This window comes from Diorhabda sublineata, chromosome 4 (assembly GCF_026230105.1).
Source record: "Diorhabda sublineata isolate icDioSubl1.1 chromosome 4, icDioSubl1.1, whole genome shotgun sequence".
NCBI lineage: Eukaryota > Metazoa > Arthropoda > Insecta > Coleoptera > Chrysomelidae > Diorhabda > Diorhabda sublineata.
The window spans coordinates 37,526,877-37,554,860 of NC_079477.1; the positions used below are offsets into that span (position 1 = coordinate 37,526,877).

The 27,984-nt window shown below is 32.6% G+C and overlaps 2 protein-coding genes across 3 annotated transcripts in view; one reads left to right on the top strand and one right to left on the bottom strand.

Annotated features, from left to right (window-relative positions):
• Nucleotides 1-27,984, top strand: part of LOC130442934 (thrombospondin type-1 domain-containing protein 4) — a 258,268-nt gene that overhangs the window by 50,867 nt on the left and 179,417 nt on the right. For both annotated transcript variants that reach the window (XM_056777343.1, XM_056777344.1), the window contains exon 2: nucleotides 21,589-21,685. In XM_056777343.1, coding sequence (XP_056633321.1) covers nucleotides 21,589-21,685 — 97 coding nt within the window. The remainder of the gene's footprint in view (nucleotides 1-21,588; nucleotides 21,686-27,984) is intronic.
• LOC130442922 (gustatory and odorant receptor 22-like) lies at nucleotides 218-17,753 on the bottom strand. Its single transcript, XM_056777331.1, has 7 exons — nucleotides 17,402-17,753; nucleotides 16,356-16,593; nucleotides 11,280-11,625; nucleotides 7,553-7,792; nucleotides 7,374-7,492; nucleotides 4,856-4,963; nucleotides 218-382 (listed from the first exon to the last, which is right to left on the bottom strand). The coding sequence occupies exons 1-7, from the start codon at nucleotides 17,656-17,658 to the stop codon at nucleotides 218-220; spliced, it is 1,473 nt and encodes a 490-aa protein (XP_056633309.1). The 5' UTR covers nucleotides 17,659-17,753.

A 27,984-nucleotide genomic window follows, 5' to 3' on the forward strand; every position in this document is an offset into this window, starting at 1 on the left:
ACGCAATACATACAATAAGAAAAGATACACAATTGGTTCATCGATTTTTTTGATCATGCCTCGTATATTCCCAAAGAAAAAGCAACAAATAATCGAATCGTTGAATATACTGAGAGTAGATCAGCATAATATGTGACATAACTATTTCGAAAGTTGAACGACCAGCTAACCAATTTGAAATGATTGACTGGCTGATACCAGCCTAGAAAATGTTAGATCATCGGACGTAGGGATGGGTTTCCGCTGACATTTCATCGTTTCGTTTACTCCATTCGCCTCTGGGGTTATCGGATTCGCGACCTTTAGCATTGGGAAGCCGTGAGGCGTACGACCGGGAGTTTCCTAAGCGACATGTGGCGCCTCCGATAGAAAGGTGTGCGTTCTTTTATTGAAACAATTCAGTCTTGCGAATAGAAAAAATCCATGTCTGAGTATTTCATTCGTAACGTGTATGCAAAGCATATTATAAGGATTTGACTGTGTATACAAGGGTCTCTAAAATAGATAGAAAACAAAAAAGTCACGTTTTTTAATATTTTACCGCAACTACTGGCAACATTGCATTGAAATTTCATACGAATAGTCATCGTAAGGAAATATTAGCGTTTTAATTCCATTTTTGGACATTAAAAATGTCAAACTTCTTGTCAAACTTTAGTAGCGATCCTCGTATTTTAAACAGATTTTGATGGAAAATCTTACGAAAAATAATCATAATTATAAGTATAATTAGCTTCTTAAACTGATTGTGATATTTTGAACCAGACAAAAGTATGATTTACAAAATTGTGTATAGGATTTAATAAAAGACAAGCATTGATTTCATCTGATTAAAATCAATTGAAGAAATATTGACCCTCTAAATTTTCCGCGAATTTATTAACACTCTTGAAGGTCACCAAGTAACTGACCCATTTGAGTTAGAACTAGATAAATGATTCGATATAGCAAATCATCAACGTCAATTAGACTTACGAACGTCATAGACGAGGCCTAATTGCATTTATTTTCTCCATATGTCGATTACGAGAAATTTGATAGAAGAATGATTTTTGATTTAAAATAGATGAGAAAACCAGCAAAAAGTTATGTTAAATATTTTCCTAATGTAATAACGACTTAGGTTGTTTTTGAAAATGACATTGCTTAGCGATTGTTTATAAAAATTACAGTCTCTAATGACAACTGACAGTTTTTTTTTACATGAAATCGTTTAACGACAATAAACTGTTTATTTATCAAAATGGCAGTTTCTAATGACAACTGACAGTTTTTTTAAAATAACAATGCTTAACGACAATAAACTGTTTGTTCATCAAAATGACAGTCTCTAATGACAACTGACAGTTTTTTTAAATAACAATGCTTAACGACAATAAACTGTTTGTTCATCAAAATGACAGTCTCTAATGACAACTGACAGTTTTTTTTAAATAACAATGCTTAACGACAATAAACTGTTTGTTCATCAAAATGACAGTTTCTAATGACAACTGACAGTTTTTTTTAAATGACATTGCTTAACGACAAATAACTGTTTGTTCATCAAAATGACAGTTTCTAATGACAACTGACACTTTTTTTAAAATGACATTTCTTAACGAGAAATAACTATTTGTTTATCAAAATGACAGTTTCTAATGACAACTGACACTTTTTTTAAAATGACATTGCTTAACGAGAAATAACTGTTGGTTTATCAAAATGGCAGTTTCTAATGACAACTGACAGTTTTTTTTAAAATGACATCGTTTAACGACAATAAACAGTTTCTTTATCAAAATGGCATTTTCTAATGACAACTGACAGTTTTTTTTAAATGACATCGTTCAACGACAATAAACTGTTTGTTTGTTAAAATGACAGTCTCTAATGACAACTGACAGTTTTTTCAATATGACATCGTTTAACGACAAATAACTGTTTGTTTATCAAAATGACAGTCTCTAATGATAACTGACAGTTTTTTTTAAATGACATCGTTTAACGACAAATAACTGTTTGTTTATCAAAATGACAGTCTCTAATGACAACTGACACTTTTTTTAAAATGACATTGCTTAACGAGAAATAACTATTTGTTTATCAAAATGACAGTTTCTAATGACAACTGACAGTTTTTTTAAAATAACAATGCTTAACGACAATAAACTGTTTGTTCATCAAAATGACAGTCTCTAATGACAACTGACAGTTTTTTTAAAATGACATTGATTAACGACAAATAACTGTTTGTTTATCAAATTGACAGTCTCTAATGACAACTGACACTTTTTTTAAAATGACATTTCTTAACGAGAAATAACTATTTGTTTATCAAAATGACAGTTTCTAATGACAACTGACACTTTTTTTAAAATGACATCGTTTAACGACAATAAACAGTTTCTTTATCAAAATGGCATTTTCTAATGACAACTGACAGTTTTTTTTAAATGACATCGTTTAACGACAATAAACTGTTTGTTTGTTAAATTGACAGTCTCTAATGACAACTGACAGTTTTTTCAATATGACATCGTTTAACGACAATAAACTGTTTGTTTATCAAAATGACAGTCTCTAATGACAACTGACACTTTTTTTAAAATGACATTGCTTAACGAGAAATAACTATTTGTTTATCAAAATGACAGTTTCTAATGACAACTGACAGTTTTTTTTAAAATGAAATCGTTTAACGACAATAAACTGTTTGTTCATCAAAATGACAGTCTCTAATGACAACTGACAGTTTTTTTTAAATAACAATGCTTAACAACAATAAACTGTTTGTTCATCAAAATGACAGTTTCTAATGACAACTGACAGTTTTTTTTAAATGACATTGCTTAACGACAAATAACTGTTTGTTCATCAAAATGACAGTTTCTAATGACAACTGACACTTTTTTTAAAATGACATTTCTTAACGAGAAATAACTATTTGTTTATCAAAATGACAGTTTCTAATGACAACTGACAGTTTTTTTTAAAATGACATCGTTTAACGACAATAAACAGTTTCTTTATCAAAATGGCATTTTCTAATGACAACTGACAGTTTTTTTTAAATGACATCGTTCAACGACAATAAACTGTTTGTTTGTTAAAATGACAGTCTCTAATGACAACTGACAGTTTTTTCAATATGACATCGTTTAACGACAAATAACTGTTTGTTTATCAAAATGACAGTCTCTAATGATAACTGACAGTTTTTTTTAAATGACATCGTTTAACGACAAATAACTGTTTGTTTATCAAAATGACAGTCTCTAATGACAACTGACACTTTTTTTAAAATGACATTGCTTAACGAGAAATAACTATTTGTTTATTAAAATGACAGTCGCAAAAAATACCATTTTTTAGAACCACCCTAATATATATGACCGTTTCTTAGAAATATACTGGAAATTGACCAAATGCATACAATATACGTTCAATATAGAATCCGTTCTTCAATTTTAACCATTGAATCGGTCATAATACATAACCTATAAATGTAGATATCGTTAAGAATAATCATATAATGTGTTTGTTGTAGAATGTATTCTATACAAACTTGAAACAATTAATTATTCAATTGGTATTCTTGTTATACAGTTAATCAATATCGTGGGTGGCTTCAATAAATCAAATCGAATTGATACGGCTCTATTAAGTCCTCGGAAACGCCCACTACTTCGAAAATATATTTTACGTCCGTCCTTTTGTACCATGATATTCATTATAAACTTATACCTCCCTTCGATTTTCTTACGAATAGATACGAATTAAATAGTTTTATACAAAACTTACACAAACTCAATCATATTTTTTTACAGTATATACAGGGTGTGGCGCGAAAAGTTTCGATTAAAAGTGGTAAAGCATACATTTAATTATTATTGAAATTTTGCATGTTGGAGGATAAGTTTGAAACGCCCTGTATAAAATATCGATAAATTGCATACATGTAATTAAAGAGCGAGTTTTTGTTGTTCATTTATCATGATTTCATGTTACTATTCTTGTTTAAATGGATATATCGCTATACAATACAATATCGCTAGTATTTTTTCGAAATTAAAAAACTCGAAATATCTCGTAAAACTTATACTTCCCTTCGATTTTCTTACGAATAGATACGAATTAAACATTTTCATACAAAACTGTACACAAATTCAATATTTTTCCACAGTATATACAGGGTGTGGCGCGAAAAGTATTGTTCAAATTAATTTTAAAAGTGTCAAAAAATGTAGACCTGTGTGGCTTTATTCCAAAAAAATAGTAGGACTAAACTACAATCATAAACAACGAAGAATAATTCACATTTTAAAAATAATAAACAAATTTTAACTTGTATGATACCGTTTCGACGTTCAATCAGACAAGTATCTACATCAAGGGCTCTAACTGTATCTAAAATAAATTCTCAACAATATCAAATTTAACAAGAAATCACGATTATAAATGACAATTTTGATAATATCACCTACCTGTGTACCGAAATGTGGCGGAAATTCAGAAATGGATCGATGACAAATTGACATTGACAGTAATGACACATTTTTATTACACTAGCATCACGATTGGTAGATGACAGAACTGAATTTGTGTTGCCGAAATTTACATTGACCTTCTTTTTGGTATGTTCTATGGGCACAGCCTCATACGGTGGAGTAGGGGATTAAATAAACGCATATATTTTAGACAGCTTTCCATTTTTCACCCTGTATATCAACTATTATATCGGATATTTGTTTATTCACATATTTTGTTATGAATTACATGAAATACTGTCTACAATATCAAATTATTAAGCAGTACTAATCGATTATTGGTTGGTTTTTGGTGACGTGACATTTTTAGGTTATTAAGAACTCACTTCCGATGGAGAGGTCACATTTCTTCTTGTTGCAATAGCGGCGTTTCGCATCAATGACAAACGAAATTGCATGAGCATCACCAAATAAGTAGCCATTGATGTTACGGCCTGAAAAAAATTAAAATACCGTCAATGCAAGTGAAAGTTCGGCCCTAATAACACCGATTATGTTATTATTGACATAACCTCAATTAAGGCTCGTCTAAGTAAGTGACCGATACGTGATTTGCTCCATCCAATCAAACAAATTTATTATCAGAAGCACCATTTCCACCCTCTAGATTAATTATGGACTCGAAATCTGAGAGGAAACTTTCCTTTTCCCCTTACGGTTTCTAGCGAAGGCGTACGAAGATCTAAACCCCACCTCGTCGATATTACACGTTACCTGCGATTATTATTCTAACCTGATGAATTCAATTATGTCATATCCCACAGGAAAATGTCCTTATTTTACCCAATAACATAGAGTCTATCTCTATCTTCATCTTAAATCATAATATGAGAACCTCAATCATTACAGGGGTTGAAATTTTGTGACATTATGGAAAAAGTGTCGAAAAACTGATTCATTATTTATTCATTCATTCATCCATTGATTTATAGATTCATTGATTTGTTATTCCATTTATCCTTCTATATATTAATGAATTCGCAGATTTATTAATCGATAGATTCATTAATTTCAATGAATAATTTATTCATCAATTCATTGATTTATTAATATGTAGATTCGTTTTCTTGAAAATTCACAAAGTGATTGATTCATTACTTAACCAACTCTTACATTTATTAATTCCCAAAATTAAAGATTCACAGTATCATAGATTCACATCACTTTAAAGATTCATTGATCCATTTGTACACAGATTCATAGAATGATGGATTTTTTTATTTATCGCCTCATAAATTCAAGAATTCATAGATTTGTAGCTTCATCAAATCATAAATTCAATCATCTATTGATTAATTAATTAATTCATTGATTCGCATATAAATTAATTAATTGATTCTGCGATTCATTATCCATCAAGAAATATTCAATATTTCATGAATTCGTTGATTAATTGAATCAATTTATACATTTATAGAATCATTATTTATTGTTTTATCTATATATTTCAATAATCCATAGATTCATTGATCCATAACACAGTTGATCATTAATTCATGGACTCTGCAAATTATAGATTCATTCTGTTTATTCAATAATTGATTGTCTTAATAATCCATTGTTTCATAAATTAGTTGATGAACTAGATCATTAAGCCATAGATTCATCAATATATTCATAGATTCAGTATTTCTCACTCTCGTTATTTTAAAGATTCCATTCTTCATAGTCAATTCATAGTGCCACAGATTCATTTATCATTGTTTCATAGGTTCTTTGTTCCTTAGAGATTCATTGTTTCAAACACATCTAGATTCCTTATTTAATAAATCCACACATAGAATTATTAATTTACAAATCCATGAATTCAATCATTCACCCATTGATTTATCAATTGTTTTATTAAAATATTTCTTCATCACTCCGTAGATTCATTAATTCGTAGATAGATAATTGACTCATAGAATCATACATTGATCCATCAATCCATTAATATGATTATTGATCTATTGTTTTATTATACAAATAATTAAATTGATTCATTGATTCATCAATCCATTTTATTTCATAGATTCATTAACTCATTAATTCAAAGATTCATTGATTCATTGTTTAAAAATCCATAAACTCATACTTTCATTGATCTCTCGATTTACTAAATTCATGAATTTATGGATCGATTCATCATAGATTTTTAGATATATTAATTCATGAACTCTTCAATTGATACGTCTATTAATGCATGGATTTATTAATACATTGTTCCATTGAATCGTTAATTAATAAATTCTTCATTTAATTGAATGAATTAATTCAAATATTAATTGATTCACTATTTCATATAGCCGTTAGTTCATAGATTCTTTAATTAACTGACTCCATATATTTACTGATTCTTTTTCTTTATGGTCCACTGATTTATTGAATCATTATTTCACAAATTCATTAATCTATTGATTTCTAATTAATAGGTGTATTGATTATTGATTCATACATTCCTTAAATTAGTCATAGATTTATCAATTCAACACCTTATAGATTCATCGATGCTGATTTAGAGAATCATTTATCATTTCGCAGATTCATTAATTTATTAATTCGTAGATTCATCAATTAATAGATGCATTGTCCAATTATTTAAACATATATTAACAATTAGAATCTTTAATTGATTCGTTAATTGAATCATAGATTTATTAATTGATAGATTCCTTTTCGATAGATTCAAGGATTCAAAGAATCATTGTTCCATTAATTGATTAAGTGATTTATTAATTATTAGATTCATCAATCCATGGATTCTCTGATGTTTTGCTTTATAGATTCGGTGATAGATTCATTGTTTAATGAAAATGTAGGAATCTCATAGATTCACTTCAATGAATCAATTCATTTATTACTAACCGATGTAATAAGTTTCCTGTTGACATTAGCGTAACCGTTTAGATTCATTACAGGAGGATTCTTGTCGATGGCTGTTAGAAACATGTTGACTTCTTGGCGTGTTTTCTGGTCCACGGCACCTGTCACCAACAGACAACCGTTGTAACGGATCATTTTTTATATCCAATGATCAAACTCACCTAAATTGACGTTTAGTAATCTCTCTCTAAACTCAGACCCCATTTTGTGAGTCAGTTGATGGGCTTCGTTACATATAATATATAACAAAGTCATGCAATAAAAGGCTATCAAAAACAGTCCGGCTTCTTTCGTGGATAATCCGTGGTCTAGAATTTCGGTGAGGCAACCGTACGCTGCTACAACTGTAGTAAGAAGTATCAGAATACAGTAAACTGCGTACATACCGCTGTAGGCTTTACCTGCAAGTACAATTGAACGTAGTTTTGATTATTATCAGTTCGATTAATGAAGATAACTTGAAAAAAAACCCAGAAAAATGTTTTTTACTTCGTTGTTGGCTGATAGTTGCTAAAATTGGCGGCACGCGTGATCAACGCGTATTCAAAGCTTAAAGTCAGACTCCTTTCTTGTTGTCTATGATAGGGAAACTTCTCATTCTCCACTCATTTTATTTTCGTATCAAATTTGGTGTTTTTGATAAACTATTTCGTTTTTTTTTTACTAAATTTTAGGATCAGGATGATTTGGTATGATTTTTGGGCCCTTTTTGTTTTCATAGGATTCATTTGTGTCGTATATTTTTCTGTGATTAGTTTACCTGTTTTTCACCAATTTCTGAAATCAGGAAGATTGTTTTGGTTTTTATTTGGGTCATTATGGTCCTAAATCCCTATCCCACTATTTGTTAGGATCACTTTTGTTGAAATTTTTACTTGTTTCACTTCTTTAGTGAATTTCTCTAAGGAAATTTTAGAATTTGGAATATTAAGCATTATTTAGGATGTTTTCGTATTTCTTGGCGTCATTTTTGTCCTAAGCTCTCATTTCACTATTATTTTGGGGTTGTTATTGGCAAGATTCTCACTCATTTGACTAGGTTATGTCCATCTCTAATAACATTGAAGATTGGGAGTGATTTTAAGATGTTTTTGATATCTTTAGGGTCCTTTTGGTCCCAAATTCTCATTTTACTATGTTTTTGGCGATATTTACACTCAGTTTACTTCTTGCTAAAGTTTGTATAACCAAATTCCAAAACATTGAAGGTTGAATGTGATTTTAGGACGTTTTTGGTAGTTTTTGGGTCATTTTTATCCTAAATTCTCATTCCACCACATTGTAGGGATAGTTTTGACAATATTTTCGATACTTTCGATTGTTGATAAAGTTTCTGTAACAAATTCCAAATTCAGGAAGATTAAGCGAGTTTTTGGGGCGTTTTTTCGTATTTTTTGGATCTTTGTTGTCCTAAACTCTCATCCCACTGTATCTTGGCGGCTATTGAGCGAGATATTCTGACTTTTTGACTAGTTTTCTGTAATCAAATTTCATAAGTTGGCAGGTTGAAGGTGATTCTTGGACTCTTTTGTCCTTAATTCTCATTTTATTTTTACTTCTTGGGGTCGGTTTTAACTAGATTTATGCCACTAGTTAATCGAGATTTTTGCCAGTTTTCTTATTGTTTGGGGTCTTTCTGTCCCAAATTCTCATTTTACTTCATTTTTAGAGTTGTTTTTGGTGATGTTCGCACTTATTCTAGAATTTGGAAGATTTATCGTGATTCTTAGATTGTTTTGTATTTCTTGGGATCATTTGTATCCAAAATTATTATGAAGCTACTTTTTTATTCTTGTTTTTGGCGAGATTCTCAATAATTTCACTTTTTGACAACGTTTCTTCAACAATTTTTAGAATCTTTTCGTATTTCTTGAGGTCTTTTTTGTCCTAAATTCTAATTCCACTATTTATATGAGCATGTTTAACGAAAATCTCATTTATTTCAATTCTTGACTAGTTTAATGTAACCAAACTTCAACGTTTGTAAGATTGGACGTGATTTTAAGATGGTTTCCGTTTTTTGGGGGTCATTTTGATCCTAAATTCTCATTCCACTACTTTTTGGGATCGTTTTTAAGAAAATTTCGAATTATTCCACTTCTTAACTAGTTTCATCTAACCAAATTTCAACATTTGGAAAATTGGACGTGATTTTAATTCGATTTCCGTTTTTTTGGGGTCATTTTGATCCTAAATTCTCATTCCACTACTTTTTGGGATCGTTTTTAGGAAAATTTCGAATTATTCCACATCTTAACTAGTTTCATGTAAACAAATTTCAATATTTGGAAGATTGGACGTGATTTTAAGTCGGTTTCCGTTTTTTTGGGGTCATTTTAATCCTAAATTCTTATTCCCCTACTTTTCGGGATCGTTTTCAGGAAGATTTTCAATATTTCACTTCTTAACTAGTTTCATGTAACCAAATTTCAACATTTGGAAAATTGGACGTGATTTTAAGATGCTTTCCATTTTTGTTGGGGTCATTTTAATCCTAAATTCCCATTCCACTACTTTGTGGGATCGTTTTTAGGAAAATTTTCAATTATTCCACTTCTTAACTAGTTTCATCTAACCAAATTTCAACATTTGGAAAATTGGACGTGATTTTAATTCGATTTCCGTTTTTTTGGGGTCATTTTGATCCTAAATTCTCATTCCACTACTTTTTGGGATCGTTTTTAGGAAAATTTCGAATTATTCCACATCTTAACTAGTTTCATGTAAACAAATTTCAACATTTGGAAAATTGGAAGTGATTTTAATTCGATTTCCGTTTTTTTGGGGTCATTTTGATCCTAAATTCTCATTCCACTACTTTTTGGGATCGTTTTTAGGAAAATTTCGAATTATTCCACATCTTAACTAGTTTCATGTAAACAAATTTCAATATTTGGAAGATTGGACGTGATTTTAAGTCGGTTTCCGTTTTGTTGGGGTCATTTTAATCTTAAATTCCCATTCCACTACTTTGTGGGATCGTTTTTAGGAAAATTTCGAATTATTCCACATCTTAACTAGTTTCATGTAAACAAATTTCAATATTTGGAAGATTGGACGTGATTTTAAGTCGGTTTCCGTTTTGTTGGGGTCATTTTAATCTTAAATTCCCATTCCACTACTTTGTGGGATCGTTTTTAGGAAAATTTTCAATTATTCCACTTCTTAACTAGTTTCATGTAACCAAATTTCAACATTTGAAAGATTGGACGTGATTTTAAGTCGGTTTCCGTATTTTAGGGTCATTTTCATCCTAAATTCTTATTCCACTACTTTTTGGGATCGTTTTCAGAAATATTTCGAATTATTCCACTTCTTGACTAGGTTCATGTAACCAAATTTCAACATTTGGAAAATTGGACGTGATTTTAAGATGGTTTCCGTTTTTGTTGGGGTCATTTTAATCCTAAATTCTTATTCCTCTACCTTTTGGGATCGTTTTTAGGAAAATTTTGATTTACTCCATTTTTTGACAAGGTTTTGTTACCAAATTCTGGAATCAGGAAAATTGGGTGTCTTTTCCAACATATTGGGGTCAATTTCTTCCTACTCCTTCTAGAACCCAATCTATGTTCTCTTGCTCTTTTATGCGTGTGGATAGTTTATAACTCCTCGACTTCTTTGTTTTTCCTTGCGCTTCAACAAGCGTCGAATTAGGAGGAGGAATATTCTTCAACAACCACGGGTTTTGCTCCCTACCAAATAATTCCACATCCTCAGCAATTCTCCTCGTGCTTCTTCCATCAAATTAATCCGTAATCTTCTTGAGATTTTCCTTCGGTTTACTCACCTCCATTCGAACGAGTAGAGCTCCTGGATGAATTCAATTCTGCTCAAGCTACTCTTAGTGTTGATCAAATTTTCAAAATTCTAAAGTAACTTACTCACCCAATTGCTGCATCATATGCGATAAATCCACCCATAAGTCTCTATATTCTCCCAATCTGCTGGCGGGATCTGAACTTTGCAACGCGTTGTGTAAATTTTCCGATAGCCAACCAGCGGCTCTGCCTTTGGCGGTGCAATTGATGAACCACAAGGAACAAAGTCCGTTCAACATGGCTAGTATGTGGTAATAAGCGAAAGTGTGCCACAGCAACATATCCGGTTGCAGATAGAATTGAGCCAACATTATCAAAATACCCACCAACCATGATATAACGCATAAACTGTACGTGATTAGGGTGAGGTTGTTGAATATTATCGGGGATCTCGTAACTGTGAAATATTTATACTGGAAGAAAAAAAGAAGAAGATTGATGATAAAGAAGGAATTGTATGTGAAATATTAACTTATTAAAGAGTATTTTCGGATATTTTCACTAGGTGGTGTTGGGGGTGGTAAATCGAGATTTACTTTGGGGTTACTTGCTGACTTGATGGGTGATTATGTCCTAAATTCCCATTTCAATCTTCTCTAACGATTCAAGGCCTTTTTTGCCTTGCTCAGGACCAGTTTTGTCCCAAATTCTACCTCCGTCTTATTTGGGGTCGTAACTTTATATGTTTACGAGGTTTTTTGCCTCAAATTTTTGATACCAGAAAGTTTGGACGATATTTTTATTTATTTGGGCGATTATGTCCTAAATTCACATTTCAATCTTCCCTGACGATTCAAGGCCTTTTTTGCCTTGCTCAGGACCAGTTTTGTCCCAAATTCTACCTCCGTCTTATTTGGGGTCGTAACTTTATATGTTTACGAGGTTTTTTGCCTCAAATTTTTGATACCAGAAAGTTTGGACGATATTTTTATTTATTTGGGCGATTATGTCCTAAATTCACATTTCAATTTTCCCTGACGATTCAAGGCCTTTTTTGCCTTGCTCAGGACCAGTTTTGTCCCAAATTCTACCTCCGTCTTATTTGGGGTCGTAACTTTATATGTTTACGAGGTTTTTTGCCTCAAATTTTTGATACCAGAAAGTTTGGACGATATTTTTATTTATTTGGGCGATTATGTCCTAAATTCACATTTCAATCTTCCCTGACGATTCAAGGCCTTTTTTGCCTTGCTCAGGACCAGTTTTGTCCCAAATTCTACCTCCGTCTTATTTGGGGTCGTAACTTTATATGTTTACGAGGTTTTTTGCCTCAAATTTTTGATACCAGAAAGTTTGGACGATATTTTTATTTATTTGGGCGATTATGTCCTAAATTCACATTTCAATCTTCCCTGACGATTCAAGGCCTTTTTTGCCTTGCTCAGGACCAGTTTTGTCCCAAATTCTACCTCCGTCTTATTTGGGGTCGTAACTTTATATGTTTACGAGGTTTTTTGCCCCAAATTTTTGATACCAGAAAGTTTGGACGATATTTTTATTTATTTGGGCGATTATGTCCTAAATTCACATTTCAATCTTCCCTGACGATTCAAGGCCTTTTTTGCCTTGCTCAGGACCAGTTTTGTCCCAAATTCTACCTCCGTCTTATTTGGGGTCGTAACTTTATATGTTTACGAGGTTTTTTGCCTCAAATTTTTGATACCAGAAAGTTTGGACGATATTTTTATTTATTTGGGCGATTATGTCCTAAATTCACATTTCAATCTTCCCTGACGATTCAAGGCCTTTTTTGCCTTGCTCAGGACCAGTTTTGTCCCAAATTCTACCTCCGTCTTATTTGGGGTCGTAACTTTATATGTTTACGAGGTTTTTTGCCCCAAATTTTTGATACCAGAAAGTTTGGACGATATTTTTATTTATTTGGGCGATTATGTCCTAAATTCACATTTCAATCTTCCCTGACGATTCAAGGCCTTTTTTGCCTTGCTCTGGACCAGTTTTGTCCCAAATTCTACCTCCGTCTTATTTGGGGTCGTAACTTTATATGTTTACGAGGTTTTTTGCCTCAAATTTTTGATACCAGAAAGTTTGGACGATATTTTTATTTATTTGGGCGATTATGTCCTAAATTCACATTTCAATCTTCCCTGACGATTCAAGGCCTTTTTTGCCTTGCTCAGGACCAGTTTTGTCCCAAATTCTACCTCCGTCTTATTTGGGGTCGTAACTTTATATGTTTACGAGGTTTTTTGCCTCAAATTTTTGATACCAGAAAGTTTGGACGATATTTTTATTTATTTGGGCGATTATGTCCTAAATTCACATTTCAATCTTCCCTGACGATTCAAGGCCTTTTTTGCCTTGCTCAGGACCAGTTTTGTCCCAAATTCTACCTCCGTCTTATTTAGGGTCGTAACTTTATATGTTTACGAGGTTTTTTGCCTCAAATTTTTGATACCAGAAAGTTTGGACGATATTTTTATTTATTTGGGCGATTATGTCCTAAATTCACATTTCAATCTTCCCTGACGATTCAAGGCCTTTTTTGCCTTGCTCAGGACCAGTTTTGTCCCAAATTCTACCTCCGTCTTATTTGGGGTCGTAACTTTATATGTTTACGAGGTTTTTTGCCTCAAATTTTTGATACCAGAAAGTTTGGACGATATTTTTTTTTATTTGGGCGATTATGTCCTAAATTCACATTTCAATCTTCCCTGACGATTCAAGGCCTTTTTTGCCTTGCTCAGGACCAGTTTTGTCCCAAATTCTACCTCCGTCTTATTTAGGGTCGTAACTTTATATGTTTACGAGGTTTTTTGCCTCAAATTTTTGATACCAGAAAGTTTGGACGATATTTTTATTTATTTGGGCGATTATGTCCTAAATTCACATTTCAATCTTCCCTGACGATTCAAGGCCTTTTTTGCCTTGCTCAGGACCAGTTTTGTCCCAAATTCTACCTCCGTCTTATTTGGGGTCGTAACTTTATATGTTTACGAGGTTTTTTGCCTCAAATTTTTGATACCAGAAAGTTTGGACGATATTTTTTTTTATTTGGGCGATTATGTCCTAAATTCACATTTCAATCTTCCCTGACGATTCAAGGCCTTTTTTGCCTTGCTCAGGACCAGTTTTGTCCCAAATTCTACCTCCGTCTTATTTAGGGTCGTAACTTTATATGTTTACGAGGTTTTTTGCCTCAAATTTTTGATACCAGAAAGTTTGGACGATATTTTTATTTATTTGGGCGATTATGTCCTAAATTCACATTTCAATCTTCCCTGACGATTCAAGGCCTTTTTTGCCTTGCTCAGGACCAGTTTTGTCCCAAATTCTACCTCCGTCTTATTTGGGGTCGTAACTTTATATGTTTACGAGGTTTTTTGCCTCAAATTTTTGATACCAGAAAGTTTGGACGATATTTTTTTTTATTTGGGCGATTATGTCCTAAATTCACATTTCAATCTTCCCTGACGATTCAAGGCCTTTTTTGCCTTGCTCAGGACCAGTTTTGTCCCAAATTCTACCTCCGTCTTATTTGGGGTCGTAACTTTATATGTTTACGAGGTTTTTTGCCCCAAATTTTTGATACCAGAAAGTTTGGACGATATTTTTATTTATTTGGGCGATTATGTCCTAAATTCACATTTCAATCTTCCCTGACGATTCAAGGCCTTTTTTGCCTTGCTCAGGACCAGTTTTGTCCCAAATTCTACCTCCGTCTTATTTGGGGTCGTAACTTTATATGTTCACGATGCTTTTTTCCTCAAATTTTGAATACCAGAAAGTTTTTGTATTTGTTTGGTTCATGTCTGTCCTAAATTCCTATTTGACAATTTGTTGGGGTCGAGATGGGAGATTTCATACTTTTGACAAAGATTGTGCGTGATTAGGAAGATTTTCGTTCTTATTTCGGTTATTTTTGTTCTAAATCCATTTGTAAATTTTCTCTTACGATTTTAGCACTTTTTTGTCTCTCTTGGGATCATTTTTGTACTAAATTATTCTTCCGCCATATTTGGGGTCAAAATTTAACCTGTTAAAGATGTTGACGTTATTTTTTGCTTCAAATTCTCAACACCATAAAGTTTGGAAGTGATTTAGGACGTTTTATGTATTTGTTTTGGTCATGTTTGTCCCAAATTCCTACCAAACTATTTTTTTAGATCATTTTTGACGAGATACACAATTATTTCGCTTCCGCTTGACAAAACTTCTGTAATAAAATTATGATTTTAGGACATTTTGTCTTACTTGGAGTAAATTTGGTCCTTAATCTTCTTTCCGCCATTATTGGGGTCGTAATTTTGCCTGTGATGAAGTTTTTTTTAAACTCTCAGGACCCGAGAAATAGGAAATTATTGTAGGACCTTTTTCGTATTTTTTGGGTCAAGTTTGTCCAAAATTCCTATCACACTATTTTTTAGGTCGTTTCTCTAATCAAATTATGAAATTAGGAATATTATTTGTGATTTTAGGAGTTTATTGTCGTTCTAGGGGTCATTTTTGTTCTGAATGACTTCTTCGCTATTGTTTGAGGTTATTTTCAATAAGAAGCTGAAATATTTTACCTGTGGACGATGTTTTATCATTAGTTCCCAAGATCTAGAAAGTTGGGATCTATTTTGGACAATTTTTGGGTAGTTTTCCTCGTAAATTCGTACTCAACTATTTTTTAGGGTCGTCTTCAGTAATTATTTCACTTCTCGTCAAAGTATGAGTAGTCAAAATATCAAATAAAAGATATCGAATTCAATTTTAGGACTATATTGTGTTTTTGGGGTCATTTTCGTCCTAAATTACTTCTTATCTAGTTTTTGCTGACTTTTTTCAATTGAAAGTTGAATTATTTCATTTATTAATCATGTTTTCCAATAATTTTCCAAATCGGAGAGAGTTAGATCGCTATTCATAATTTTTTGGATCATTTTCGTCTAAAATTTGTACTTTATCATAATTTAGGGTCGTTTTTGGCACTTTTCTACTTCTTGGTAGGGTTTCTGTAACCAAATTATAAAATCAATAAAGATTTGAATGATTTTAGGATTTATTCGTCCTTCTTGGGGTCACTTCCTGTCACTTCCCTCGAAAAGGTATTATTAGGACTTCTTCTTCTTATTTGGGAGTTAATCTTAACTCGTTTGGGGGGCTTCAAAAACATAACATTTCAAAAATGTCTTACTTGAAATTTGGTCCACATATTTTTAAATTTGGCTACCTCATGCCCGTTAGTCCAAGCTCCGATCGGTAATAGGAAATGTGGTATCAAAATACTCAAAAAAATGATGGCGTAAATGTATTCATCGAAACGTTTCCCTGGTAACAGTACCAACTTGAGTCGCTCCCGAAAAACGATACTCACAAATATAGTTTCAACTCCAAAAATGAAATACGCCCACATATTTGTTGCCGAAGTCCATCTATAAACAAATTCTCATGTTATTCAAAAATTTATATCAATTCCATTAAATTCAAACTTCCACGACACTAAATACTGAGTATTACCATCGACAAGAATCAGTTCAACTGAAATCTCAATGATTATATGGGAAACAGCCTCCAGTAAACGTCCCCGTGGCGGAAGGCAGGCTCCGGGGAGAACCTCAGATATTCTGATATCTCGCAAGACAGAAAAAAATCTAATGGTATTAGGTCTGGTGACAAAGTTGGCCATTCTATTGGACCACGTCGTCCAAATGACCAAATTCATATGGATTATCTTCTAGAATTTGAAGAATTAACGCGTTTTCTAACATCTCAAGATATACTTGAGCTAGAATACAAAAACGAGACGCGACCAAGTACTTTCTCAAAATAAACTATTTTTAATTGTATGGGTGAAATTCGTATACCCTGTGTATACCAAATAGATGCTACTTGGGCTGTGAAAGAAGAAGAGTACCAATATTTGACTGACAAAAGTCAGTTACAAACATACAGGTGGAACTAGCGTGTTAAAAAGGTTAAAAAGTACCGTCCGCGTGCTATAACATAAGCTTGTCCTTTACCAAAATGGATAAAACTTTGAAAAAAGACATCATCAACATCATTGGGGTTTTGCATCTTGTAGATCTAGCTCAGATTATCGATTTTCTATCAAAAAATGTTTCTGATGAGTCATCGCCATCTAGATGTAGATTCCGTACTTCGGGCCACGTTTCCGGAAGGAATTGTGTTATTTATTTTAATAATAGGACGACGCTAAACGCGGCAAAATCCTTCACTTACCTATAAATAGTTTTACCAGGTTCTCTCTCTATGGGCATAATTCCCATTATCTGGAAAAGCACCAGCAAACTTTTAGTTGTATGATAGAAGTTGTCGTAATGATCTAAAAGCTCCGGATCCGGCTGATTATCATGATAATTGCTCTGATTCTCCGCTGGAGTTCCAGTGACATTTATAGTTTCAGTTTTCCTTTTATTATAATTCATATTCGGTTGTTCACGTGAATTTCTGTGGTAGACAATCCGTCCCGAATTCATTATCTCAATAATCTGTTTTATCTGAAAGTTATTTTGGACTAGAAATAAACGGAATTTATAATATTATTAATTCAAACTTCAAATACGAGATGTGGCTAATAAATAACGAAACTGGTTACGAAAAAGGGTTTTATTATAAAAATATTCGAATGCCCCCCTTCAATATACTGCCCTAGACTCTTTCCATGCGTTTTTTCCATTGATCGAAGCAGTGCTGGAAGTCCTCTTTTATTCAAATCGAGTCCCTTTCAAAGCAGATCTTTTTCTAATCTGAGCAGACCCGTTGACGCAAAAGCTTTAGGTCAGTGTCAGATTTGTTGTACGTGTCAAACTTTTCTATTCGTTTCGCTTACAACAATCATCCGGATACTCAATTTGGTTGATTTTGGTCAATGTTTCCGGATCTAAACCAGTAAGCATTGCTGCTAACCATTTCCTAGATTTTCAGGAAAATGCGAGTCCAAAAAATGCTTTATCAGCAGAAAGAAGCTTCCGAATGATTTGTCGGTAGTTCACAGCTTCTGTATCCTTAAGAAAATAATAACAAACTTCCACTGAAGCTCTTTTTTTGCTTTGCTCACGTATCTGCAGATCTACAAAAATTCCTTTTTCCAAATTCGCGTCTCTGATTCAAGAAAATTTTGTTTTTGGATAAAGAAAACCTGCACGATCTTTATTCATAGCTTTCACAAAGTTTTCTCTTGCGCGACTGTCCCAATCACAAAGAAACCTTCAAAATTTGCGTATCCTCCTCTAGGTTTCCATAACTTTCCTTCATGTTTATACCATGAGCAACGGGTACAGATATGTATGAAGCATCAATAAAAAGTCTTTCCACTAGAATCTTCTTGAAGAAGCCCTACAGCATCATTACAATTTACCAAATCATCTCCAACCTTGATCCAAGTAACTGCGTCTTAGATTTTGAAAGTCCCAATTCTCCAACAAGATCATTTGAGTAAATGAGGCTCTTCAGATGGACTCGAAGATCCAGAAAAAGTGTTAGAACATGAAGAAAAAAAACTCGTTTGAGTAATACCTCTAGGTTTCCATAACTTTCCTTCGTGTTTATACCATGAGCAACGGGTACAGATATGTATGAAGCATCAATAAAAAGTCTTTCCACTAGAATCTTCTTGAAGAAGCCCTACAGCATCATCACAATTTACCAAATCATCTCCAACCTTGATCCAAGTAACTGCGTCTTAGATTTTGAAAGTCCCAATTCTCCAACAAGATCATTTGAGTAAATGAGGTTCTTCAGATGGACTCGAAGATCCAGACAAAGTGTTAGAACATGAAGAAAAAAAACTCGTTTGAGTAATACCTCTAGGTTTGCATAACTTTCCTTCGTGTTTATACCATGAGCAACGGGTACAGATAGGTATGAAGCATCAATAAAAAGTCTTTCTACTAGAATCTTCTTGAAGAAGCCCTACAGCATCATTACAATTTACCAAATCATCTCCAACCTTGATCCAAGTAACTGCGTCTTAGATTTTGAAAGTCCCAATTCTCCAACAAGATCATTTGAGTAAATGAGGTTCTTCAGATGGACTCGAAGATCCAGACAAAGTGTTAGATACTGTAGATCAGGAATATTTTTATCTTCCACCTTTTCATTAATTGGTGGAACTGGAGGCGAAGTGCCTTCGCCACGAGGTATTGGTCTCTTTGAAGATGGTTCTGAGGATCACTCCAAGTAAAAAACAGTCTGTAGAATTTTCACAAGTTCGTGGCATTTCATAACCTAAAAAAAATACTCGAAACCAATATAGAGAACATTTGAATCGTCATATTTATGACAAAATTTTTCAGAAAAACTCATAATACAATCCTGAATCAAACTTTCAAGTTTTCTGGGCGTTAATTATGATCTCGATTCAACGTGGATTCTCTAATTTCAAGTATCTATAATTTCAACAATTCATATCATTATTCAAACGCAAATTCATCAAAAAATATTATCAACAACTCACTTTTTCAAAAAAAATTTAATACGTTATCGCTTGGCAGTTCGTTATTATTGAGTGAAGTCTATTATAGAAAATTCGTTTATAAAAATGTGTCGCGTGCTTAAAGACATTACGAAGAGGTCTTATAATTACCATTACCCGTAATTACATAGCAATTAATCATTTTTATAATGAATCTACTTGAAAATATGGCAACATTGTGAAATTATTAATGATGATATGTTAAATACCAAGCGACAAGTGTTTCTAGCAACAAGGCTCTACAAAATAAAATTTTTCACGCATTTGGGGTTATTTCTGAGGATACAAATAGTAAATTTGACATCTCCCCCGCCTTAAATTTACTAGTTGTACCCTCAGAAGCAACCCCAAATGGAACGATTTTTTCCTGGAGCCCCAATTACAAGATGTTTCAAAAAAGTGACACCTTGCACTAGATACCTCATCGTCTGAAATAATATTTTGAAAAAACTATGTTGAGAACTGTTCTTCATTCTTGACTGATAGATCGTCTGGTAAGAGGTCTTGGACTTATCTGTGATGATAAGGATGCAGCTTCAAGAGAAGACGTAGTTTCTTCCACAAAATTGTTGCTCCAGCACTTGGACGTCATCCATTAAACAAAATAAATAAATAAAGAAATTCCACATACACCATATCTCGATTTATGTTTGAAACTTTATCAATTTAGAGGACACAGACTCTTTTTGTCACCAGGAAAGGATACAAGAGCTTACCAAAACTTCTTCACGTTTTTTTTTGGATAACATCCTTTTGATTTGTGATATTTTGCTCGCCAAAGTCTCTTTCTTCATCTACATCGTCTTCACTGTTAACATCATTAGTTTCACAGATTTCTTTTGCTTCATCTTCTAACTTTTTTCCAAGTTTTTTATTCAACGAATCTCATCTGCATAAGATACTTTCCAAAGATTGCTTAGGGGTTGCTGGAATTTTATTTTCTTTATTTTGGCTGCTGATTTCACCAATAGTACTGCTGAAGTTGATGGCAGACGTCTAGTTTTGTCCACGTCTTGGTTATCACGATAATTATTTACAACTTGATATTTTTTTTTGGATGGTGGATAAATCCCTGCACTTTCAAACTTTCCAGTGCATCAATCCTGCATATTGATTTCATGTTTTTGACCCAATCGTCGAAAGTTTTTTTCAATTCCGATTGAGGTACCTCCAAAACAAGTGATTCGAATGCATCAAGCGTTTCTTTAGGTGTATAAATACGTTGATCTGTTCAAAAACGTTTTTATTTGAACTGATGTGTGAGAGATCGCAGTGTCGTGGTTTCACTGATTTTTTCGACCACTTCTGGCAAATAAATGCTGGTGTACCATTCAGAATTGATGATTCTGCGTTGCTCCAATGGAACGGTCCAGTTATTTCGAAAAAACTATACGCTTTACTATAAAAAATCCACCACGACTTTCTCCGAACCTGCTAAGACAGGATTCTTCGGTAAATTTTGTTTCACACGTCGACTAATTTGATTTTGAAATGTATTTTTGAACATACCCGTCGATTCCAGGTAAGAAATTCAAGGAAAGGTCCAACAATCCGTATCAAATCATTTTGGACACACTCTTTGGATTGTTGTTGTTGTTGTTGTTTTGTTGAGGTGTGTACTCGCTGCTTTGCATTTGGAACCCTTCAAGGGATCAAAAAGAGCGGTCCTATTAATGCCAAATCAAATATCAATCCTTTTACAACTTCCTTTTCCATTTTATTAGTTTATTTCATCAAAATTCATTGGATTTAACTCCGCAGGGTTGAACCGCAACTCTTTAGAATGCCCCCGATATAATTCTAGACACTCACACAAAATAATGTGTTGAAATTGCAGCATTTTTATCACTTAACTTTCATATAAAAATAATAAAATACAAAATTAGAGATTACAAAGTATGCGTATTCTAAAAATGAGTTCAAATTGTTTCAGGTTAACGCCATTTATCTTTTTGGCGAACGTGTGTGGTTCGCAGAAGTTTGACGAGTCGCTAAAAATTGAAAAACGACCGCAAAAGTATCCTCTGCAGGTAAGATAACTTTAATTATATTATAATTGGTACGAGGGCTGCTGCTAAAGTTTTGATATAGACGAATATTCTCCGTCAAAAGCATTTTTCCCATACCGATCGAGGAACCTCCGAAACATGTGATTTGTACTCTTCATCCGCTTCTTCAGGTGTAGACAAACGTCGATGAATTCGATATTTTGACTGTTGACGAAAAATTTGGAAAAATAAAGTAACGCGACGATTCGAGATGTTGCTTTATCACCAAAAGTGATGCTGTTGGTTCAAATCACGTCGAAACGATAAACCATCGATCGAAAATCAGATTTAATTCGTTTTTTTGATCAGATGAATGCTCTGAGTAGCTTTATTAGCAATTTTTTCATTATTTAATTGTGACCGCGATTGAATTCGTAAAACCAGCAAAAACGGTGATGCTTCATCACCAAAAGTCGATTTAATCCACGTCCAAAGTTAATCGCATAACTCAAAAATGTCAAACTTCATTATGTCAATGTCAAATTTGACATATTCACATCGTTGATGCCATATCTCAAAATTTACAGTAGCAGTCCTCGTAGAATCGGATTAAAAATAAAAACCCTTTTGATATCGGCATATAAAAAATAATTTGTCTCATACAGGGCGTTATGGGACATGAAAAATGTTTCTAAGTTATAGACATAAGTTTATTTCACGGAGTAATTAATTCTACACTACTATCTGAAGGCCAGGGGCGGCTCATGCTCAATAGTTAATAATCCGTAACTTTCACAGGGACAACCTGTACATATATATGTGTAACACAGAATGATTTTTTTGCATAAAGGTACGGAATACCCCCCGTAAAATTGATTATCAAATATTTTGATGTTTAGTATCGAAAAAGTAGGGTAAAAATAAAGAATAACCCGATTTTTTTTGTATAAAAAATAATTAGAAATAACTTTCCGGAACGGTCAAAATTCGGTATCGATATCCCACGTTTGTGACCAATTAACATATTTTCTGAATTCGTTAATAAAAAAAAACAAAAGGTAGCTTCCCACCAGGGGGTTGCTTGTTGATGATAACCACCATTATTTACATAAAATGATGTTGGCATGATTCTATGTTTTAATTCAATGGGGCGTCAGAATTTTGAGTGGATATGAGAATAAGATGTTTTTTTTTCGTATAGTATACCATAGGGGTACGTTTTTTTCTCATTATTTGAATAATTATGGTAGATTTGACCTAAATATTCTTATATACTTAAAGACAACAATATTTTCCAAAGCATATTGACCTTAATAAGACACCAGGACCTTTTCCTACTACCGTTGTATCTTCTAAACATGTCCACGGTAAGACAGACAGTTGATGGGAGTCGAAGTACCACTTGAGTTGGTTAATGTTGATGTTGGTTAATCACTTATTAAAAAACGGCCACGAGTACGAGCTATAAGATAATTAGAATAGATAATATGGTGGCCGAAAGTCTAGATCATTGGTTTTTGTCCATAGAGCACTTTCAAAACTTTACTGGACTCGGTGGTTCAAACAAAAGTTACAGCAATCGTTGGATGTCTTCATTCAATGCATTGCTTCTTATTTGGTTACTTCTAGATGTTGTTGGTAGATAACTCAGTGAATTGCGGTTACCTCTGGTAAAACACAACGCCTGACGCGTCATCTTATACCAGTAATAGTCACTGAGATTCTTAAAATATCATACCAAACCAAATAAGTTTTCATGGTCCCACGATTACCCCATTTTTTGTAACGCCCCACGTAGACCTCCGTCGAGTCTCCCTTGGTCACCTGGAGGTGTATATTCTGAAGGTTAGGAAGCGGCTATACATTTGGACGAACTTAGACCTTTACCCACCTTATTAGGGATAAATTTGAAGGTCGTAGAGGAATTGGAAGCAAACAAGCCTCTTGGTTGAAGAATATTAGAGAATGGACTGGGATAAGAGAAGCAGGACTAGCTCAAGATAAAGAAAGTTTCGCCAAGGTGTAATCCAACGTCAACGGGACTTGAATCGGCACGCTAAGAAGAAGAAGAAGACCCCTTAACCTTACTTAATACGTACAAAACTAAAATCGAATATACAACTCTTGATCTGGAGCAGTCCATTCGCAAATACTGCCGATACAAGTGTTGATTCAGCCCCAGTAACACCGTTCATGTCAATACAGACACAACTTCCACATTTTGTTCGGGGCGTTAAAAATTTAGACCAAATTTGATTACTGGTTTTAAATTTTTAAGTACCGATCCCCTCCAGCCCACGATTATGAATTAATTAATGAAGAGTAAGGTTCAGAATTAATGAAAAATTGATTTTGAATTATTACTTTTTTTAATCAATCAATAAATCATCAATTTCTAGAGTATACTTTGCCGAAATTTCGTTAAATAACGAATTTATTCTTTCTGAATACGAAAAACCTAACCTAACATAACTTAACCTATTCTAATCTAACCTAACATAACCTCAACTAACCTTACTTAACCTAACCTAACCTAAACTAACCTAACTTAACCAAATTTTTTTACATCAGGATTTTTCTGACATCGTCTACCTTGTCCCGAATTTTTTTGCTCAAACACACTGTATATTATTGTAATGGGAAAGTCGAGTTGATTCCAAATTTCAAAATAATGTAACTTTGATGTGGCACAGCATTCTGGAAGACTTTGTGAGATTATAGTTCATTTTAAAATGATGGTTTTAACACATGAAATTTTCGAATTGATGAAACAAACAAATTCTTCAATTTTCGCTTTCTAAAATGGAAATTTTCATTTTTCTATCAACCCCCTTACAAAAACGACCGTGTAACACCCTTGGTTGAAATAATAATTCCAAAACTACCAACAATCCGAATACTATAGTTAGTTACAAGTTATTTTCGTCGGTACTTCCTCTTTGTTGTGTCATGATTTATTTACATGGGATCGGTAACAGTTCTTTTTACATCATGTTGTCCATCGATTACCATTAGTCTTGGATAGAATAAGAAATAAAAAAAAACCCGATTACCTTGAAGGTTTTTGTTCTTGTAGATATGAGAAATGGGTCATTAAATATAAAGGAAAGTGAGAAAAGTAACGGTACGTTGTCTCGCGTATTGATTAATCGTTTCAAATAATAGTTATTTTAATTATTACTCGATATATGCGCACTCATTTTATTCAAAATATTTCTCTAAAACGCTTAAATTCTTTTTATTATTATTGCACGTCTTTTAAAAAGGTCCGATTTGGATATTTCTTGCTATAAACACCGACGGGTATTGAATTATATCTCTGTAAATGCCATAGATCACTTTTTAAAGTATATTTAGGGTATTTTCGTATTAAATAACATTTTACTCAAGTTTTGAGATGTGGTAACACTGATGTGAGTATGTCAAATCTGACATCTGACATCTGACATTTGATGGTGAACGTACTCAGAACTCGGATGGATCATTTGTCGTAGGATGAAAACTGAATTGCGAGGTTAACGTTTACTTACACTTGAAGAAGTGTTTAAATTTGGAGGTACATCAATCGAAATGGAAAAAATGCTTCGACAATTGGTTCAAACGCATGCAAAAATGAAGAATATTTCGAAAACCATTTAAAATCTGTTAACCATATAGCAAGTTATACGATATGTCTCTTATTTATTGTGAACTCATCGACCTCAACGTCTTACTTAAGCGGTTCCATATGTCCCTTTGACACTTGTTATCGTGACATGTGATAGAATTGAAACAACGGAATAAATGATTGTTTTAGAATGTTTTCTGAGTGTACAAACGCATTAATTTCGCTTTGATTAAACGTGATAGGTGATAGATTGAAACAACGGAATAAATGATTGTTTTAGAATGTTTTCTGAGTGTACAAACGCTTTAATTTCGCTTCAAGTTATCGTGAAAAGTAATAGATTGAAAAAATAAAATAAATGATTGTTTTAGAATGTTTTCTGAGTGTACAAACGCATTAATTTCGCTTTGATTAAACGTGGTAGGTGATAGATTGAAACAACGGAATAAATGATTGTTTTAGAATGTTTTCTGAGTGTACAAACGCATTAATTTCGCTTCAAGTTATCGTGATAAGTAATAGATTGAAAAAATAAAATAAATGATTGTTTTAGAATATTTTCTGAGTGTACAAACGCATTAATTTTGCTTCAAGTTATCGTGAAAAGTAATAGATTGAAAAAATAAAATAAATGATTGTTTTAGAATGTTTTCTGAGTGTACAAACGCATTAATTTCGCTTTGATTAAACGTGGTAGGTGATAGATTGAAACAACGGAATAAATGATTGTTTTAGAATGTTTTCTGAGTGTACAAACGCTTTAATTTCGCTTCAAGTTATCGTGAAAAATAATAGATTGAAAAAATAAAATAAATGATTGTTTTAGAATGTTTTCTGAGTGTACAAACGCTTTAATTTCGCTTCAAGTTGTCGTGAAAAATAATAGATTGAAAAAATAAAATAAATGATTGTTTTAGAATGTTTTCTGAGTGTACAAACGCATTAATTTCGCTTCAAGTTATCGTGATAAGTAATAAATTGAGAAAATAAAATAAATGATTGTTTTAGAATGTTTTCTGAGTGTACAAACGCTTTAATTTCGCTTCAAGTTATCGTGAAAAGTAATAGATTGAAAAAATAAAATAAATGATTGTTTTAGAATGTTTTCTGAGTGTACAAACGCTTTAATTTCGCTTCAAGTTATCGTGAAAAGTAATAGATTGAAAAAATAAAATAAATGATTGTTTTAGAATGTTTTCTGAGTGTACAAACGCATTAATTTCGCTTTATGTTTCGTAATAGTTATAAATAAAGAAGAAAAAAATAAAATATGACAAAAGTATATTCTGTACAAGTCATTGTAAACAGACGTGGCATTTATCTTAATAACGAAATCAAAGGAGACCGATGCAATTGACTATTGTCGATTCATTAGACACGGATAACCTGATAACGATACTTGGATGTACATAATATTTCAATTGTTATGAATATTGAATATTTATTATTCGTGACGTACTACCTACTGTTAGCTCGGTCTCATTTGTGAATACGAGGTCATAATAATAATAAAAAAAACGCAGTCGTTGTTTTCTATAACTTAAAACGCAAAATACGGGGTGTGTTTTGTATGATAAACGACACAGAATAAAGGCGTATACAGGGTGTATTGAATAAAAGGTCATCCCGTCTGTAGGATAGTAAGAAAACTGAATAATATTTTGAATAGAAGGAACTAAAGATAAAACTTCATTTAATTCATTCAGTATGACAGTATCAGTTAAATTTTGATTTGATTTTATTTCGTATATAGACAATAATATTAATTTTGTATTCAGTAACTCAATCACCCAGTATATCGATATTTTCATCAAAAGTTTTGCTGGATGTTAATAATATTAATGAAATAGAAACAATTAAACAAGTTAAATTTCTTTTTTAATCACCTATTCGTAAAAAGCCGACGTTTGGAATATTAGTCGTATTTCTATTGAATTGACAAAAATTTTGATTTTATTCATATAAATTTTTTTTCTGACGTAGTAGTCACGTGATGGAAGACTTACATAGTTTCTATTATATCTCTAAATCCAGTTGCATCCTTGAGGAAGTATAAATGAAATTTCGAAAAAATTAAGTTCTTCGCAACACTTAACTTGGAAATTTCGAGAAATAAAGTTCTTCGAAACCCTTAACTTGAAAATTTCAAAAAATAAAGTTCTTCCCAACACTTAACTTGAAAATTTCGAAAAATAAAGTTCTTCGCAACACTTAACTTGAAAATTTCGGAAAAATTAAGTTCCTCGAAACCCTTAACTTGAAAATTTCAAAAAATAAAGTTCTTCCCAACAATTAACTTGAAAATTTCGAAAAAATAAAGTTCCTCGAAACCCTTAACTTGAAAATTTCAAAAAATAAAGTTCTTCCCAACACTTAACTTGAAAATTTCGAAAAATAAAGTTCTTCGCAACACTTAACTTGAAAATTTCGGAAAAATTAAGTTCCTCGAAACCCTTAACTTGAAAATTTCAAAAAATAAAGTTCTTCCCAACAATTAACTTGAAAATTTCGAAAAAATAAAGTTCCTCGAAACCCTTAACTTGAAAATTTCAAAAAATAAAGTTCTTCCCAACACTTAACTTGAAAATTTCGAAAAATAAAGTTCTTCGCAACACTTAACTTGAAAATTTCGGAAAAATTAAGTTCCTCGAAACCCTTAACTTGAAAATTTCAAAAAATAAAGTTCTTCGCAACACTTAACTTGAAAATTTCGGAAAAATTAAGTTCCTCGAAA

What these genes read in the sequence shown, in the direction of transcription:
- LOC130442922 (XM_056777331.1), bottom strand. Translation starts at nt 17,658, where the DNA reads ATGAATTCGGGACGGATTGTCTACCACAGAAATTCACGTGAACAACCG. An exon ending in GCATATGATGCAGCAATTGG is followed by an intron (nt 7,793 to 11,279) that starts GTGAGTAAGTTA and finishes TTGTACTTGCAG; the next exon opens with GTAAAGCCTACAGCGGTATG. An exon ending in ATTACTAAACGTCAATTTAG is followed by an intron (nt 7,493 to 7,552) that starts GTGAGTTTGATC and finishes TGTTGGTGACAG; the next exon opens with GTGCCGTGGACCAGAAAACA.